We start from the raw sequence: 18138 nt of genomic DNA on the forward strand, positions 1-18138 counted from the left end.
TGAAAAAAAAAAGTAGGGGCATGAAGCTTCGAAATTTGTATCTTTGCACCAAAAACAGACATTGCATTACTCTAAACTGCAACCGTTAGACCATGTAAAGTGAACAAATGTTATCACTCATTTGCAGCTTACGTACATTTGATACAATGTTTACAAACGTGTAGCAAAAGTCCAAAAAGTCCTATTAACAAAACGTTCTGCTTTTCTCTTAAGCTATATACTTAGCTTAGCTAGCTCCTCTTAAGTTATATACTTGTTCTGGGATGTTTTGCTTTTATGAGTTGTACATATAGTTGATCATTTGAATAATTTTCTTGTTTTCTTGATCTGTGCTTTCGCCAAAACTTTAACAGGAAGTTGACAACTCCATAAGCGGTTTATCACAATTTTTCTCTCAGTGCGGTTTATGTTAAGTAAATGAAAACACAAATGGATTTTTATTTATACAGATTTATATGTTCATTCGAAACAACACGTATTTAAATGAGGCGGTATTAACTGACGAAGCGTATAAATTTTACGCAAGCCACTGTGCACAAATGCACGCCTGCAGAAAGAAAAAAAAAAGAAAAAGTAGAGCGATCGCAAAACGCAAAATTTACGAAAAGCGCGTGCTCCAAAACTTGATAAGAGACGATCCCATCACTAAGACAGGGCTCATGAAGGCAGCTGCTCAAATTTTCCTGTACAAAGCAGCGTACGTACAATATTGGCACCTGCGCGTTAAAGGGACACTAAAGTGAAAAGTGATCTCTTCTGCATCAGTTAATTAACGTCCTACAACACCAAAAACCCCACACTGACAACGATAAGACTTTTGGTAAGGCAGAAAAAGTGCAAAAACGAAATACGGGTGGCGACGCCTACTTAAGTTCCCGCACCTTGGGGCTGTGACGGCTTGGATTTTGATGGCATCTTCTAGGGCCTACTAATTATATATAGCGGTACAGACTGACTACTTTGTGTTCTAAAGGAACCAGATAGCAAACATGGCAAGTTTCGGGAACCTTTATTCAGCCAACGCGGCCCAAATGCGAAAACGTACTTTGGAATCCCTGACGTCATGCCGACGTACCGGCGCTGGGGTTTCGGCGCGTACTTGGACCTTCATTTTCTCATCTAATAATCATACTATTTTTTGAAATGACTGCTTGGAGGGTCCTCAAACAATGCTTGATTAGTCTAAACTGATTTATTGTTTCGCTTTAGTGTCCCTTTAAGTACTGCTTGCTTTTAACTGCACAATTTATTTTATTGCGAAGCAATCTTTGTCTCATTCTTGGGACTTTGCGGTAGATGGATAGGCAGGCAGGTAGTAGGTACCTGTGTCGCTTCACTTTATCGAAAAGAAAATAATGCGTAAACGATGGTGGAATTCAACCTCTACTTTGAAGTACAGCAGCCCGGTGCTGTAACTGCTAAGAAACGATCGATTTTCTTTTATTTGACTGGGCCACGATTGTCAACATACTTCTCACATTCTAAAGCCAGCCAGCTCTTTGAAATGCACGGCACGTGCGCCACGTGCCACTTTCTCGTTTATCCTTGTAACAGCTCCCGCTCTGAAGCGTCGTGTTAGGTTGCACTAACTCCGAGATTGGCCCACTGTCCCGAATACTTCCAACGTATGTTCTTGTAACAACTTCATCATCATACAAATTCGTCATGTTTTCACATTTCTTCGGCGTAGTTGAAATGTCATCGTCGTTTTAACCCAAACAAAATGACATAGCCATAGGTACATGCGACTGGGTAGCACCTAAGTTGTTGCTGATGACGTCACATTTCGTGTTTCTTTCGCTTACGCTTGTCAAATACCCATGTGGAACCCAACAATCGCCATGTCGTAAGCTTGCGCCGAACGGAGGGCATACATATAACAAGGAAATATACCTTGTAGCGAAGCTTCCATAGGAGCCCATACGTTCAAAACATGGCGGTCCATCACCGGTTCATGGGGCTCAGTGCCATCTGTATGTGGTGGGAACACTTCCGGCGGAAGAAAAAATAACGTGACGCCATGTCTGTTAAAAGCAGAACTGACGTCATTTTATATTCGAAGGCGCGAAATTTCTTTTGTTGCTCTTCCTTTGGAGTTATATATTCAAATGCCCCGCCATTCGACTTGATGGGCGTTTCGAGCTTTCAGCGTGGAAAGCGATGCAGGAAAAGGCCAGCCGTACGGTTGTCGAAATCGCATCCCTGCACAGAACATAATTTCTTTGGAGGCCGACGAAAGCTTTACGTGTAGAGTGCTGATCCTATTGTCGGATGCCATGCCCGTCGGCCAGCGCAGTCGCACGAAAACAACTACACAATTATCTGGCGGTCGTAACTCACTACTTTTGACTGAACAGATTAAGAAGCAATGAAACTACCCGTGTCACCAAATTCAGACAAACTTCGACAAGCAAGAAAGCACAAATTGTGAGGGGGGCGTATTTCAACAGGTGATACGAGTGCGCCTTTCTGCCCATTTCAAGACGTGCATTGCACTGCGAGTGATAGTGGCGTCAACGCCCCCTGTAGCGATGGGCGCTGAAAAGAAATGCATTTATTAATAATAATGAAATTAAACGTATTTTCTTAACTCATCACGAATATATAAAATTGACTAGGAATTTTATTTTCGTTGAATGAATCTAACTGTGCCTCATTTGAATTAAAAAAAGCGTTTTTATTTCCCAATGTTTGTTCCCTCCAAACACAGTCGCGCTTCAATCGCTGCTCCCATAACCCCCGATGCTGATGCCGGTGACAATCTGTACTGAACCACTTTTCGCCCGAAGCTTCGCAACCTATTTGAATCGACCTTGGATATACCTTAAGTGCCAGTAACAATTTGCTGGCATGTGACTACCAATACTGGACTACAACGTTTTGTTCTTGTGTTGCTGAAAAATTTACACCAGCAAATTGTCAAATTTCGAAAAATTGTTTGCGCTCATCGAATATGAAAACAGCGCCACCGCATCTTCTCACCATCGTCACTTAACCCTCTATAATGTGTCTTAATTTTTTCGGAAATGGTCTTTCTCTACGCTTGCAATTAAGCCATTTAGTTATCAGTCATCATGACCTTATTTCGTTTATTGCTCTTTGAACACTGCTCATTCTGTGCAGTCTTCTTAAAATGCATTCAGATTTTAGCTATCTCAAAAACGTTTCAATTCCTTACCAGGCGCAATTCCCTCCGAAAGCATGCTGAACGTGATCCTGTCTGCAGTCACAACAATGAACGCAGACATTCTCTCGGGGGCACTGGACACCTTCAAGGGGGCCAAGAATTCTTCTCTCTATCTCGATCACATAGGTAAGGGAGGCAGTTTTTGAAAGCAATAAAACGAGCTGTTACGTGCGGTCGTTTTGAAAACGGTATTTTTATTAGGCGAATGGTTTTCTTTGGCTGCCATCTTGCATAGTTCGGCGTCGGCTCCAAGGTATCTCGCCAGAGAGAGAGGGAAGCGCGTGAACGCTGGAGGTCCGAGCAGGAGAGAGTTCTCGCTAGTTCGTCCTCGCCGGTTTCATCGAATGGGCGCGCCTGTGGGTCCGTCACGAATGACGCCTCTCTCGGAAGCGTAAGCTCTGGCGCTAGCGTCGGCGACGAGAGAGGGCAGCGGTGAAGAAGGACCAGAGTTTCGAGGAGGGTTTGCCACTGAATGCTAACTAGCTCATTGAGACGCACTAGCGGTCGCGCGCGAACTTTGCGGCGTGGGAAGGTTTTGCTGCGCAGGAAGCAGGCGGCGCTAGGTCGCGTTCCTCTATGTCAGCCTATGTCAGCGTTTCTAAAACTTTTAAACCGCTATGGTAGTACCAACTCCACAGTGACTACTTCCCCCACACACTCCATAAGCCTTCCGAGAACTTCTGTTTTTCAGTGACACAGGTGTCTGGATTTAAAGAAACATTAGGGGCAGCAGAGAGAGCTACCAAATATACTTCTTAATGCTTTTTAACAAGGAATAAGTTACTCAAGTATTTCAATTAGAAGGTGCTTACTGACGCGATAATATTTGCTGAACCCCCAATTCTTCAGTTTCGATGTGAGAAGACTGGATGTAGTTGGGAGGCCGCATTCTGTGCAAATTCTTTTTGTGTCGACCGAAACATATTTAATCACCATTTGCGTTGCCGCTTCGCTGTCTATCTTGCAGTGAAAGCTAGGGTTACACCATGCATAATAAACATTACTTCAGGGGTGCTGATCATCATCATCATGAGGCTTTTTTTATGCCCAATACAGGATGAAGGCCTCAGCCAGTGCTCTCTAATAACCGCTATCTTGCGCTGTAGCTGATTACAACTTACGCCAGCAAATTTGCAAACATCATCACCCCACCCAATTTTCTGCCATCCTCGCCTGCGTTTCCCCAGCCGTGGCACCCATTCTGCATGCATTACATGACCTGGTCAGCCGAACTTTTTGCTCTTGTAGCAAACGAGAATTTCGGTAATGACCATTTGTTCTCTCATACACCATCGCTCTCTTCCTGTCTCTTAACTTCACGCCTAAGATTTTTCGTTCCACCACACTTTGCGCGGTTTTTGACTTGGTCTCGAGATTCTTTGTTATCCTCCAAGTTTCTGCCTCATATGGTAAGACCAGTGGAATGCTAATGATGGTACACTTTACTTTTCAGAGACAGTGGTAAGCTCCAAGTCTGTATTTCTTCATGCTTGCCGTATGCACTCCAACAAATCTTTAACCTTCTGTAAATTGACTTGTCATGATTCGCTTTCCCTCTGAGTAATCGACCTAGATAAACGTACTCCTGCATCGAGTGCAGTGGCTGCCTGGCGATCACGAATTCTTTTTCCCTTGCCAGGTTTCAAAAATTGCTTTTGTCCTGTGCGTAATATTCTTCAACCCTACTCTTACACTTCCTCGGCTAAAGTGCACAATCATTCATTGCTATTCATTCCCAGTGTTGTTAAACAGCACAATGCCATCTGCAAAGCCAAAGTTGTCGAGATATTTGCCGTTGATCCTCACCCCTAAGTCTTCCATATTTATTAGCTTGCGTACTTCTTCACAATCGTAATCAAAATGTATTAATATATGAAGTTGTTTCAACATTCAACATAAAAAAGGAGGTCCAGGAGCCGGAGACTCAATTGGGAACTCGTTTACAAGGTATACACACAAAAAAAGTAATAAGTTTACTTCTAAGCATGTACTGAATAGCGGCGGAGAGATTTTGTCTCTATCATTGCCCTTACCTTGATTGCCAATTTTCTACTTTTCTTGAGGAGAAACAAGGTAATGTAATTTTGTTGATATTGTCCAATATATTCCCGTATCCTTCCTGTACTTGTTGATTGGACCATATTTTGCATGAATGCTGCGATCTGTATTGAATCAAATGCCTTTTCATACTCTATGAAAGCCATATTTAGAGAATAATTTAATTCCGCAGATTTTTCAATTAACTCATCGCTGACATGGACGTGATTAATTGTGATAATCAATTAATGACGCCGACTAAATGCTAAGAACGAGTTGTCATGAGCTGTAGATTTCTGATACCGATGGCGTAGTCTTGACGTAACAGTTCTGCGGAAAACCGCAAGGTCGAGAGATGTAATTATTAAGGGAGGCACATCATGATCTTGGGTTAGCCGGGCTGTCACAGACTTGCGAAGCTGATTCTTATTTGGGTCTGATAGCTCAGTCGGGTCTTTACCAACAGCGGCACCTCAGATGTTTAACTACCAAAGGCTTGCTGGCTTGCTAAGAAACAAGAAACAAACACTTGCGACTAGGCCGCAGGATCTGCGCCAACACCTACACCGTCTTGTGGAATTGACTTGCCTCAGGTTTACGCATCTGCTGGTTGTTTTTCGGCGCCGAGGTCCGTCTTGACCACAGGGCTACCGGGCGAACGCCAAGTCTCGACGGCCTTTCAGTGCTTCAGTTGGCCCTCATGCAGGCGGTAATAATTCTCGCTGGGTGTCTCAAGCTCCGTCGTTCGAGAGCCTGCCATGGACAGTGCCACTTCGGGGCGCCAGCTGGCGCCTTTTCTGAAGCATCTGTACCGTATATGGGCATCACAGATTGATGGAAAGCTTTGTATCCGGAACGCGCGATAGAAATTGGTCAAAACACAATGTTTCCCAGAAGAGTGCGCGGTTCAAATCCGAATAAGAAAGAGTTCCAAATGAAGTGCACGTGCTTTTTCCACGTTCTACTGCCATCAATTTCGGTGATTTTAATTTCCCCGTTATTAGCTGCATGGACAAGGGAATCTGTTGCCGCTGCTCACGCCGAAGCGTAAAGCGCACAATTTCCTTCTCGTATGTCTAAAGTTCACGTTGTCTCAATTGGTTACTCTGTCAACCTGTTCATTATGCACATCGGTTAATATCCTACACCTTACCTTGATGAGTGATGCTCTAATCTGTTCCGACATCCTTCACCTCGAGGGGTGGTCTGATCAGTTATAGGTCTGCTTAAATTCACGATAACAAAAAGATAACACTAATTAGTACATTGAATGTCTCAATAGGGCCATATTTATTTGAAATAACTTTGAATTTGTCACCTACGCAGATACGTTGGTAGATACACAATCCTATCGAACTATTGAAGTGAAGTTGTTTAGGTTTCGAGACAATTTCGCAGATCTTATTGAAACTAGCGTTCCTGTTCATAGCATTCGATGCAACAACACTACTCCTTGGTCCAATAAACGCCTGCAACCTTTCAATAATAAAAAGAAGCGCGTTTCTAGAAAGGCCAATAAGGCAGACAAAAATTCCAAAACATAGAAAAAATATAAGATATGCGGCAGTGAATACGAGTCGCTACCTAATGCACACGTCGACACTTTTAAAGCCATGATTTGGGGGATTACAAAAAGTGTCAGGAGAACACAATAATAAACAAAAATTAGACGAGCAGCCGCGTTAGCGGTTTGAAATGAAACAACAGCGCTAACTGTCGGTGAGGGGTATTAGTGAAGTGACTGACCTATACAATGCAGGAATAATATTTAGTCTTGAGCTCGCTTCCTTAACCACTGCTATTGTGGTGCCAACAAATCACCGTAGACTGTTTTTAAGGTGGTTTTGATCCCTAGAGGAGCAGACGAATGAGAAGGCGATACGAGCACTACGGACGTTAGACTAACTAGGCAGGCTGGGCTTTGACCGGGATAATAGAGCTACGTTGGTAGGTGGATGAAATGATTTCTGGCCTAGCAACCAAATGTGACTATACGGCCATCGCTCGATTCTGCAGTTGCCGCACAACCACCAGTACGCGAAAATATTATTTAAATCATGCCCTCGCTTCCGCAAGCACTGCTTCCATGTTTGGCTAAAATTGGCTAAAATTGTACAAGGAAGGTCTTAATGTGACTGAGCTATACGCATGACAATTTTATTCTCATAATCAATAATAAATTCGTTTAGAAGCATCTTTGGGTCTCAAACACAAGCTGCTTTGCAAACTATTTTTCTTGACGTTTGATGGCTACAGCTACGTCGCACGCCGGGATTTCATTACCGCACGAGCACCATTGTGAAACTCCCCTCTATTACTTAACTGAAAAATCAGTATACCTTACAATATTGGGCTTCTTCCGTAAAACACAGAGAGAATCATCATCGAAGGAATTCACTTGGCAGGTTTTGACATCAGTGGAAACGAGCTGCTGAGCATCATCGCCTGGACGTACGAAGAACTGGGCATTTTGCAACATCGCTGGCAGGGTGATGGCTTGACTAACTGCCTAATTGACGTCTACTGGGATTTGCGCACGATTGCAGTGACGTCACGACGAACGGCCGCGAACACGACGCATGACTACGTCGACAAGGCGTACGTGTGGACGGTCGACAAGCCCTACAGCATGCGTCGATTTCTCAGGTGTGTTATTCTCAACGCTTCAGTGCGTATGCGTTGGAATATAGTAGTGCAATGAGTGTTATCAAGGTATAACTGACTCCCGCAGCCTGGTTTCGGCAACTCATCTTAAAAGTGAGCTCCTCAGCATTGCTGCAAAATGGGGGGTTCGAGCGGCCACGAATAATCCAAGACTGGTGCCGTGTCAGGTTCCGGGACAAGGAGAGGTCAAGAGCGACGTCCGAGCGATGATAAAATCAAGTTCTATGCACAGATTTACATGATTGTGATTTATAAGAACGGTGCCATGATTCTCGGAGCACATTACATGTCAACCAAGAACGTTCCCGGCTGGCCATTACATGTCAAATTTTTAGTGTTGTGTAGGAAGGTGCTCGTTCATTACATGTCGAAGTATTTTAACGACCGAGCAGCTTCCTACACAACACTCAAGCTCCAGTTTTAAGCAGTAGATCTGCCTCCTTCGATCGACGAGGGAATTCAATGTCCTTTTCTCAGCCAATTGTCGCACAGTCCACAATATCCCAACCAAGGCATCGCGCCACCCCGCCGGACTCTGCTTTAGGTGTCCAACCATTGACCCACCTTGGATGCAATGAAGACGCGATTGCATATTACATCGGGGTCGACGCTGTTCCATGGAAGTTATCAGCGTTGGCTCTTTTCAGGAATTAGCAGCTCTCGGTAACGGCCCGCTTGTAGCCATTGTCGTCTTGACTGTCGTCACCGCTTCCAAAGAATTTGGTGGTTGTGGTCACCTTGAAGGGAGATTCTTTGTCTACATGTCAATAGCCTGTGCAGGGCCTTGTCATTATACAGGCGGGCGCCGAAGCTCCGCATAAAGCACACAAACATTGGCGTTGCTATTTAGAGACCACACATGGCCGATGACCTGTTGTAGTTTGGGGTCCCAGAACTGATCTCCTTCGTCAGCCCTGAGTCGCCGAACAGGCGAAGACACGACACATTCTTTGTCAACTGTTTTAAGGTGACGCTGATTTCGTCGCCAGCTCATTGGCGACGAAAAGAGGATGAAGTGAGGATGGCGTTCCAGAGGGGCATGCTTGCCAGAGGAACAGCTTTTGTCCATAAGGAATGCCAGGCACAACATACACTGAAACCTCAGTACACGAGACGGCTTCTCAACACTGTTACCGTTGAAAGCAGGTGGTCGTAGCTAGAAATAGGACCCATCATATTTTGTTCAGCAGCATATTACAAAACGGCTGAGTTACTGCAAGGGTAGTTCTTTGAGGACAGTGTCTATAGGAGACTGTATTTCAGACCTGACAATGGCCTGAACTTTTCAATCATGCAATTTTAGAAACTCCCAGTACGTTTCATGCTTCAGCATTTATGCGCAGCCATTGCAGAGAAACAAAGGAGAGGAGGTGCTGTTCTGTACTGGTTTTCGGCGATTGTTACATCAGGCATGCGGAAAATGGAACTTGGGTGAACCACTTTTCATACACCACAAGAAAAGAAGGAGGCGGTGGATTCCACGGATACGTGGAATGCACTGTACGCTTGGCATGATGCAATGGTGTTGCTTTAATTGCTGCCAGTTTTCGCATAATCTGACAGCAAGAATATCATAGATGCCCTTTGTTATAGTACAACATGCATCGTACTTTAAATCTGAAACGAATATATCGTTCCGTACAGCACGTACGCATGAAGTGAGCGGACGATGAAGGAAAAATAAAGGACTTCATATGGAGGGCGAATTTGTGACCCGCAACAGGATACAAAACGTCTATTTCAAACAGCAGTCGGCATCGGATAGATCGCCTTCAGCAATACGCAGCTTAGCTTTTTAAGGCGGCAATCGAACGTGTTAGCGTCCACCTACCGACAACCACAAAACCTTTATAATGCCTGCACGTCGTTCCTTACTATACCTATCAGTGACGGGCTATCGCTTCACAAAAAAAAAAAGACGGCAGCAGTAATGAAGCAGCATACATGATGAAGAAATGCACGTGGCAGTGTTTCGCACTCCCATCTGAGTTGAAGTGAAAAATGGTTGACAGCAATCTACACTAAATTCTTTGTAGATCGCAAGAAGAATAGGTATAAACATTTTGAACAATTACGCTTATTTCACATGAACTAGTCTATTCGAGCATTTTTTAGCCAACAAACGGCAGTGTCACTATGAAGCGAAGCGTCATTGCTTCCTTTTTGCTGGCCCGCTAGTCGCATAACACTACCACATTGAAAGGATCAATAACTGAATGCGATGCCATGTTTCTGAACTGGTACGAGCTAAGCCTCAACACTGAACTTAGCGTATAGTCTACAAGATATTGATGCCACTGCTGCGGTAGCCACGTCGTACTGCCAAATGCGTGGTGTCTAAGAATCTGTGCAAAAGGGTGCGTGTAAGCTCTAATATGGATAAAACCTAGGTGTAAGTCTTTAAAATGCATGATTACATTCAAAATGAACTGATCGCTTCCCGCTAGACCCGCTGATATACGATACTAAGGACACTTATAGGTTAGCTCTACGGCTAAGTGTTATGAGATGTATCGTTCCTGCAGCGTCCTTCTGTTCCCGTGACCAGCCCGTGCTGTAAATCAGAGTGAAATCTTTGCGAGTGAGTGAGTGAGTGAAATAACTTTAATAGGCACAGAGAAGAAGCAGGGGAGACCCCGCGCCAGCTGGCTAGTCCCACGTAGGGACCGCCAAGCCGAGCTTGAAGACCCGATCGCGGGTACTCTGGATGGCTAGGGTTTGGTCGTTGAGTTCGGGGCTGCCCAAGAGCGCAGCCCGCCTATCCTCGCTGGAGGAGGAGCCGATGGCTTCGCACTCCCACCACACATGGTCCAATGTTGCCGTTAGTCCACAGGCAGGGCATTCCGCACTGGGATACGTTTCAGAGTGTATTGCATGAAGAACCGCAAGGTTAGGATACATACGGGCTTGTGAAAGTCGAAGGGTCACCGCCCGCGCCCTGCATAAGGCTGTGTGTGGGAGGGGAAATGCCCGTTTTGACAGGTAATAGTGTGTGGTAACCTCATGAAACGTGAGCAAGGGTTCTTCGCGGGGCAGGGAGACTGCGGAGGAGGCGCGGTTGGCGAGTCCTCGCGCGGCCTCATGCGCACCTTCGTTAGGGTTAGAAGGAGAGCCCTCAGCAGTCGACCCCAACTCAGCGGGAAACCATGTGATAGAATGCGGAGAGATACTATTGGCACTTTGGAGAATTCGGAGGGCCTTAGGGGAGACCATCTCGGTTGGTAGGCCTAATGGCTTCCTTGGAATCGCTATATATTGCCTCTCTGCGACCTCCGAGCATAGCCAGCGCGATTGCAACCTGTTCGGCTACGACGGGCCTCAAAGTGCGTACCGTAGCCAAGAAAGTGAGCCTGCAATTGGAGTCCACGATGGAGATGGTGAATGCTGCTTGATGGACATATGCCGCGGCATCCACGAAGCTTTCCTCAATGTGGTTGTTGCGGACATGCTCGAGTAGAGCTGTACCCCTGGCCCGACGTCTGCTAACGTTATTTGCGGGGTGCATATTGCGGGGAATGGGCGCAATGTGCAGTTGAGACCTGATGTCGCTGGGAATCCGCATGGCATCGGGGCGCTGGTCGACAGGGTTGAGGCCCATCTCGTCAAGTATCTTGCGGCCCGCCGGGGTGCTGGATAGCCTGAGCAGCTGTGAGCGCTCTTGTGCTTCCATTATTTCTTCGAGCGTGTTGTGGACTCCCAGCTTGAGCAGGCTTTCGGTGTGGGTGCTGACAGGTAAGCCGAGGGGAAGCTTAAAGACCTTTCTGATGAGGGAATTGAGGTTGTTCCTCTCTGCAACATGCCAATTATGCATCGCCGCCGAGTATGGAAGGTGGCAGAGAACAAAAGCATGTATAACGCGGATCAGATTGCCTTCTTTGATCCTCCTGATGGGCCGAGATCACTCTCCGTGTTGGTGGTGATCTTTCTGAGTGCGATTTCTTTGGCTCCGTTAGAGTGGATATACATTTCCAATATTCGGAGCGAGTTCACTTTGGGCACCGGAGACCCGTCACCAGTGAAAAGCCATATTTCGCTTTCAGACGCCGGTTTCCAATCACGGTGACCGTCGCCTCTGAGTGTTTTTTTGTAGAGAAGAAACCCTTGCGAGCACAAATACTATGGACTGGTGTTGGTATGGGCACACTAAATCACTATCCTTCATTACACTACCACCAGGATCGCTGCAGTTTTCAATGAACTGTCTCCGGGATTGGCTGGACAGTATTTCATGCACAGCGAGAAAAGAAACGAAAATTAAGGCTCGCTTTAATTATCCAGGTTGCCTTTTTACGTGATGCCTCCCAATATAATAATTTATTTGGAAACGAGCCTTTGCGACCACCATTGGTCTCCCCTTCGCCTCGCTCCTCTACGTTATTGTGCACTGGCCACTGTTGCAGGCAGTGCATTGTTGAGTAGAGAAAGATGCGAGTTGTCATGGTGAACATTGTTATGCAGTGTCAAGTGCACAAAAAACACACCTGGCCTACACAGATTTACTGAGACTTTGTTGACAACAAAAGTGACAGGGTCCAGGCTACCTCGAATTCCTTTTTGTTAGGGTTACGACAGCTTCTGAGCGATATATTTTTAACAGGAATTGTTCAGCCAAATGGGCCACGTGACCGGTTTAATATTTTTAGTGAATGGGTGCAGCATGATAGTTGTTGCTAAGTTAAATACTATATTTTATGTAGTATTTATACTATAATAATGTAAAATACTATATTTTAATGTCTTGCTTTGTCAGCGCACAATTATTCGAACGCTACGTTAAGCGTACTTTGTACGTTTGTGGCCGAACAGAGTACTGAAATTATGTTAGCCTTGTTCAAATACTTTAGCGACAAATTTGACTATGTGCAGCTAGGCTTCTGAAGCCTTTATTAAACAGCTGGCGTATATTAATAAAATGATCCATTGAATTTGCAATTTATTTAGAGGGTCATGGGAGGCGATGCGTTTTTGTCTGCGCTCGGGCAAATGACCTTTAATTCGCAGCTCACCCTCAGAGTTGTGCACCCGCATAATGAAGACATTGTTTGTTGCTCTGCAGCAACGTTCCCATCAAATTCGAAGGCTTATTTGATGCATTTGCGGATATAAGCAATAACAGCGGGGAAGTAGACACCGTGATTTTACGGCTGTCTGGCGATGGAATGTGAGGAACTGGGTTAGAAATACTGAAGTCTCTCAATGGACAATGCCGTTCTGTTGAGCACTGTGTCGACATTTCGATAGCTTTCAGCGGTGGAGGAATGCGAATAGCAAAACGCCCGCATACCTGCATTATGATGTGCGTTAGAAAACCACAGCTCGCCAAAACTAATGGAGCCCTGCAACATGCTTGAAAAATATTTTCGGTCAGCACAATAGCATCCTCAGATGGAGGGGTGTCGTACACTTGGTGGAATGAACACGATGTCGGTCTCCGCCATTATGACAGCTGGCTGAAAATACTTAGTGTGGTCAAAGTTTACACGACAATGCTATCACCGCAATGAAAGAAATTGCATGATTACGTTCGACAGGCATTTTAACACACCACTTCCACACCTAGCACGCGGCGCTCCAAGTTCTGGCTTCCGAAAGCGGTTGAAATATTTACAACGATAGAAACGACTCCATCAACAAGCTGAACGGGCTTTCCCATCCCGACGTGCCAACTTCGGCATGTAACATTCATGTCCGGCCACTACCAGGTGCCACAGTTCCGCGTTTCGGGAGTGAAATTCGCAACAACTGCTGCAGAAATTTGAGTAGCGCGTAACAATTATTTTAACTGTACGTTGAAGTTTATGCAGCCGATGACTTCTGTCGGTCTCTGGCGAAGCAATTAGGATTTTTCTTACTTCTTTCGACGAGGTAAGACTGGATCTGAATAAAACAAAGCCGCAGGAATGAGGAAAGCGTGGCGGAGTCCCTAAAAAGCCTAAACGTGGGGCTCAGTGTTACCAATAATCTCATAGCCAGCTACGATTAAGAAATTTCGCGATCATGTATTCATACAGAGCGTGCTATTAGGTAAATACATGCACGGAGGTAACAACAAGTACCAGCAAACACAATAAAAAATGGCGCAATGCTTTAAGTTGGTCCCTAGGAAAATAAGAAGAGCATTGATTTCTGTCTTTTTTTCTTTTTTTTAGGAAGAATATCGACGGCATAATGACCAACGTGCCTACAACGCTTCTCAATATCCTCAAGGAAGATGAATTCTTAAAGACGTACAGGCTTGCAACCACCCAAGATAGTCCATGGAAGCGGATTGTTTGAATGTACCGAGTCCTTTAATCTCAAGCTAAAGCAAAACAAAGAACCCTAGACAATTGGGATTGCATTAATCGCTTTTGCATCTTACATTCACCTACAGGTCATAACGGTAATATTAAATTCAAATCATTCACTTTGCAGTATAAATACTTCATGCATACGATGTACGCACACGGGTGCACACGTCAGCAGGGCACCTCGGGAGTCTCGACAACAAACCCACAAATGCCCAAATAATGATACCAAAAGAATCTTGCATTTTGCTGTCATATCTCCCACCGAAAACATTTGCGCTGTTTCTTTGCTTATTCTGGTTCACCTCGACAACGGCTTCCTTCGTGTAACAAGTGACATCGGTTTGCAGAAATGACGCACTCCCCGACATTGTGCTTGCAGTGTGGAGTGCGAAAAGGCGAAATACCCCGTATAAAGCAAATCTGGCTCCATGTCAGGCACGGAAAAACTCGATGCGTGCGCTTGTTTTTGTGACCTCAATACATGGTTCGTATCCATGAACCACTTCCTTGCGTTCTCTTAAATTTTGCGTACTGTCTCGTGCATTGCGCCTCCTGCATCATTTCTTACCGGGCGCTAGTGCTGACAGCAGATGACAGCGATTCCACTGGTGTCATGGTGATTTAGAACCGCGGACGAGACGCCTGAACGTAAGCAATGGAGCCTGCTTATGGAAAGTCCTCGATCGACCAGACCACCTCCGCGCTTTCTTTCTTCCCCAGGCGAGTTGGATCAAATCGTGACGAGAAAACTAATACTTAGCAGACGAGAATAGGAAAGAACAGAGCGAGCACTAAACTTCAGCTGTTTATTTGTAGAGCGAAGACACAGGAATACAACCCCTGCGCATGCGTGTGGTGATCACGTTAAAAAAAAATGGCCAGGCTTACCTTGGTTAAGCCAAGAATGCGTTGCATATTGCTCGGCCACGCAATATGCGGCCGCGCGCGACCGCGCGAGTTGCGGCCCAGCTTTTCCTCCGTGACGTCACGCGCCATCGCAGCGCCCCTAGCTGGAGGAGCGGGAGTCAGGTGGTGGCTGCGGCCGCGCGCGACCGCGCGAGTTGGGACCCAGCTTTTCCTCCGTGACGTCACGCGCCGTCGCAGCGCCCCTAGCTGGAGGAGCGGGAGTCAGGTGGTGGCTGCGGACGCGCGCGACCGCGCGAGTTGGGGCCCAGCTTTTCCTCCGTGACGTCACGCGCCGGCGCAGCGCCCCTAGCGGGAGGAGCGGGAGTCATGGGGTGGCTGCGGCCGCGCGCGACCGCGAGAGTTGGGGCTCAGCTCTTCCTCCGGCTGTCATGACGTCACGTCACGTGGTTGCGCTCAAGGTCAATGCTGGCTGCCCGGCCGTGCCCAAGGGCTGAACTGAGTGATTGCAATATGCACCGCATAAAAACAACAGTGTTGTGTCAAGCAGTTGGAACTGCTTGACAAAATGCTGACGCAAGAAAGAGATGTGTCGCTAATGCACTTGCCTATTTCCCTAGTAATTATGCAAATCATCCGCAAATTCCCGCGCCAACTTGTCACTACATCTGCCCAGTATTTTTGTGTCACGAAGCTGTCGCTCACACTTGCAGGCAATGTAATACGCAGGTCAGCGCAGGTTGCCTTTGACCTTTAGTGACAGTGCATGTTTCTGTGCTCGGACTTTGATACATCGTCCAGTTTGACCAACACAGTTATTACAACACCGTAGCGGTATTCCATATACGTCGCCAGCCGCACATTTTTTACGTAATGTCTGATGCGTTTCTTCTGGCATCAGAGCTTGTCAAGTAAGCTCCTGCACTGCAGGCAACTTCCGTGGCTCTGAGAAAACAATTAGCACATCATTCCTATTCGTGATTCTTTAGGATTGTGGCATAACTTCCGGAGTGAAGGCACTCCAATATGCTTGCGTCCTTCGATGAAACTGGTCCCTCTTCTCTTTATCTTTTGGAGGAGGGCATCTGAGACCACTTTTACAGAGCCGAACGCGGGTAGCCACCTGAACTCAATCTCGCCGACTGGTTATCAAAAGTATAGCCTGCATGACGTGAGGACACGACTTCATAAGCGTGTATTCAAGATATAGGGTTGCTATTCCCCTTTTTATCAACGCCGACTGAGCAGAATTATGCGGCACAAAGTCTTCCTGCGCACGTTGGCTTTATTGTCAGAAGACATGGTTATTGTCCAAAGAGAAATAACGATAAACAAAGATGTAAAAAGCATGCCCTTCCAATGTTGCGGAAAGGTGGCTAGAACGTCATTAATACTGCCCTCAATGGTGAAACCTCTAGAGTGGCTACTTTTGCTGTTCAAAGCAATTAAAATATTGTTACGTAGGAAGACACCGACGAGAAGCTATTTACAAGTATATTTACCAGGCAGTACGCCGCAGTTGACCAAGAGGCAACAGCCCGCGCTAGCTCCCAATCGTCGTCTTCGTCTTCTTCCTGCTCGGCTCTTCGTCAATGGGAATACTACCCCGTAGCACTACCCCCGGCGGCAAAAGCGCCGTCCCGGAGCGACTAAAGGCTGGACTCTGAAGCAGTGTAGTAGCTCTTGAGCCTACTGACGTGCACGACATCACTAGACGCCAGAGTAGATGACGCGGTTGAGCTCACAGGAGCAATTTCATAAGTCACAGGCGTCACCTGGCGCAGCACGCGGTAGGGCCCTGTTTATCGCGAAAGGAGCTTTTCGGAAAGTCCAACGTGACGACAGGGCGACCACAGGAGCACGAGTGCACCAGGCGAAAACTGTACGTCTCGGTGGCGGGCGTTGTACTGACGCTGCTGCGTGGTTTGCGAGTCCGTCAGTCGAGCACGGGCAAGCTGGCGTGCATGATCGGCGAAGGCGATGGCGTCGCGCGCATACTCGGTTGCTGAGGTCGCAGCAGGAGGAAGTACCGTGTCAAGGGGCAAGGTTGGTTCGCGACCGTAGAGTAGATAAAATGGAGAAAATCCGGCGGTGTCGTGCCGGGAAGAATTGTAAGCAAAGGTGACGTAAGGAAGGGCAACGTCCCAGTCGTGGTGGTCCTTCGAAACGTACTTGGACAGCATGTCGGTAAGAGTACGGTTTAAGCGCTCTGTCAGGCCATTGGTTTGAGGATGGTATGAGGTAGTTAGCTTGTGTTGAATAGAGCAGGAACGCACAATGTCGGCGATAACTTTCGAGAGGAAGTTACGACCACGGTCAGTAAGCAGCTGTCGCGGGGCGCCATGCACTAAGATAATATCACGCAAGAGAAAGTCCGCGACGTCAGTGGCGCAACTGGTAGGCAGAGCCCGCGTGATAGCGTATCGGGTGGCGTAATCAGTTGCGACGGCTACCCATTTGTTCTCAGAGTATGACGTGGGAAAGGGACCGAGGAGGTCTAACCCAACACGAAAAAACCGTTCCACACGGACGGTGATCGGCTGGAGATGACCGGAAGGTAGCACCTGAGGCGTTTTCCGACGCTGGCAGGGATCACAGGCAGCAACATAGCGTCGGACGGAGGGAGCAAGAACCAGGCCAATAGAAGCGGCGGCGGACGCGGTCGTACGTGCGGGTTACGCCAAGATGTCCCGCAGTGCGTGCGTCATGCATCTGAAAGAGCACAGTCTGTCGTAGATGTTTTGGCACGACAAGAAGAAGATCAGGGCCATCAGGGAGGAAGCTCCTTCGGTACAGAATGCCACCCTGGAGGACATATCGGCGAACGGATGCGTCGGTAGGTGTAGAGCGCAGACGCTCGATGAGTACTCGCAGCGATAGGTCTCGGTACTGCTCATCGGCGATGTTAGCGAAGGCAGACACGGAGAAAATGCCGTCGGCGGTACTACTTTCGGCGTCGTCAGGCTCGTCTATCGGGTAGCGAGACAGGCAGTCAGCGTCCTTGTGTAGTCGGCCAGATTTGTAGGTGACAGAGAACGAATATTCTTGGAGGCGTAAGGCCCAGCGACCAAGTCTTCCTGAAGGGTCTTTCAATGA

At 46.9% G+C, this 18138-nt stretch overlaps 1 protein-coding gene across 2 annotated transcripts in view; it reads left to right on the forward strand.

The window, feature by feature from the left end:
* The window catches only part of LOC135913295 (dermonecrotic toxin SPH-like), a 37040-nt gene extending 22605 nt beyond the window's left edge, over window positions 1-14435 (forward strand). Inside the window, exons 5-7 of one of the 2 annotated variants that reach the window (XM_070541263.1) lie at window positions 3182-3313; window positions 7630-7870; window positions 14038-14435. In XM_070541263.1, the coding sequence (XP_070397364.1) occupies window positions 3182-3313; window positions 7630-7870; window positions 14038-14164 (500 nt within the window). In that variant the 3' untranslated portion in view covers window positions 14165-14435. The remainder of the gene's footprint in view (window positions 1-3181; window positions 3314-7629; window positions 7871-14037) is intronic. The other variant, XM_070541264.1, reaches the window with a different exon arrangement.
* The last annotated feature ends 3703 nt before the right edge of the window (window positions 14436-18138 follow it).

This window comes from Dermacentor albipictus, chromosome 6 (genome assembly GCF_038994185.2).
Source record: "Dermacentor albipictus isolate Rhodes 1998 colony chromosome 6, USDA_Dalb.pri_finalv2, whole genome shotgun sequence".
Lineage (NCBI taxonomy): Eukaryota > Metazoa > Arthropoda > Arachnida > Ixodida > Ixodidae > Dermacentor > Dermacentor albipictus.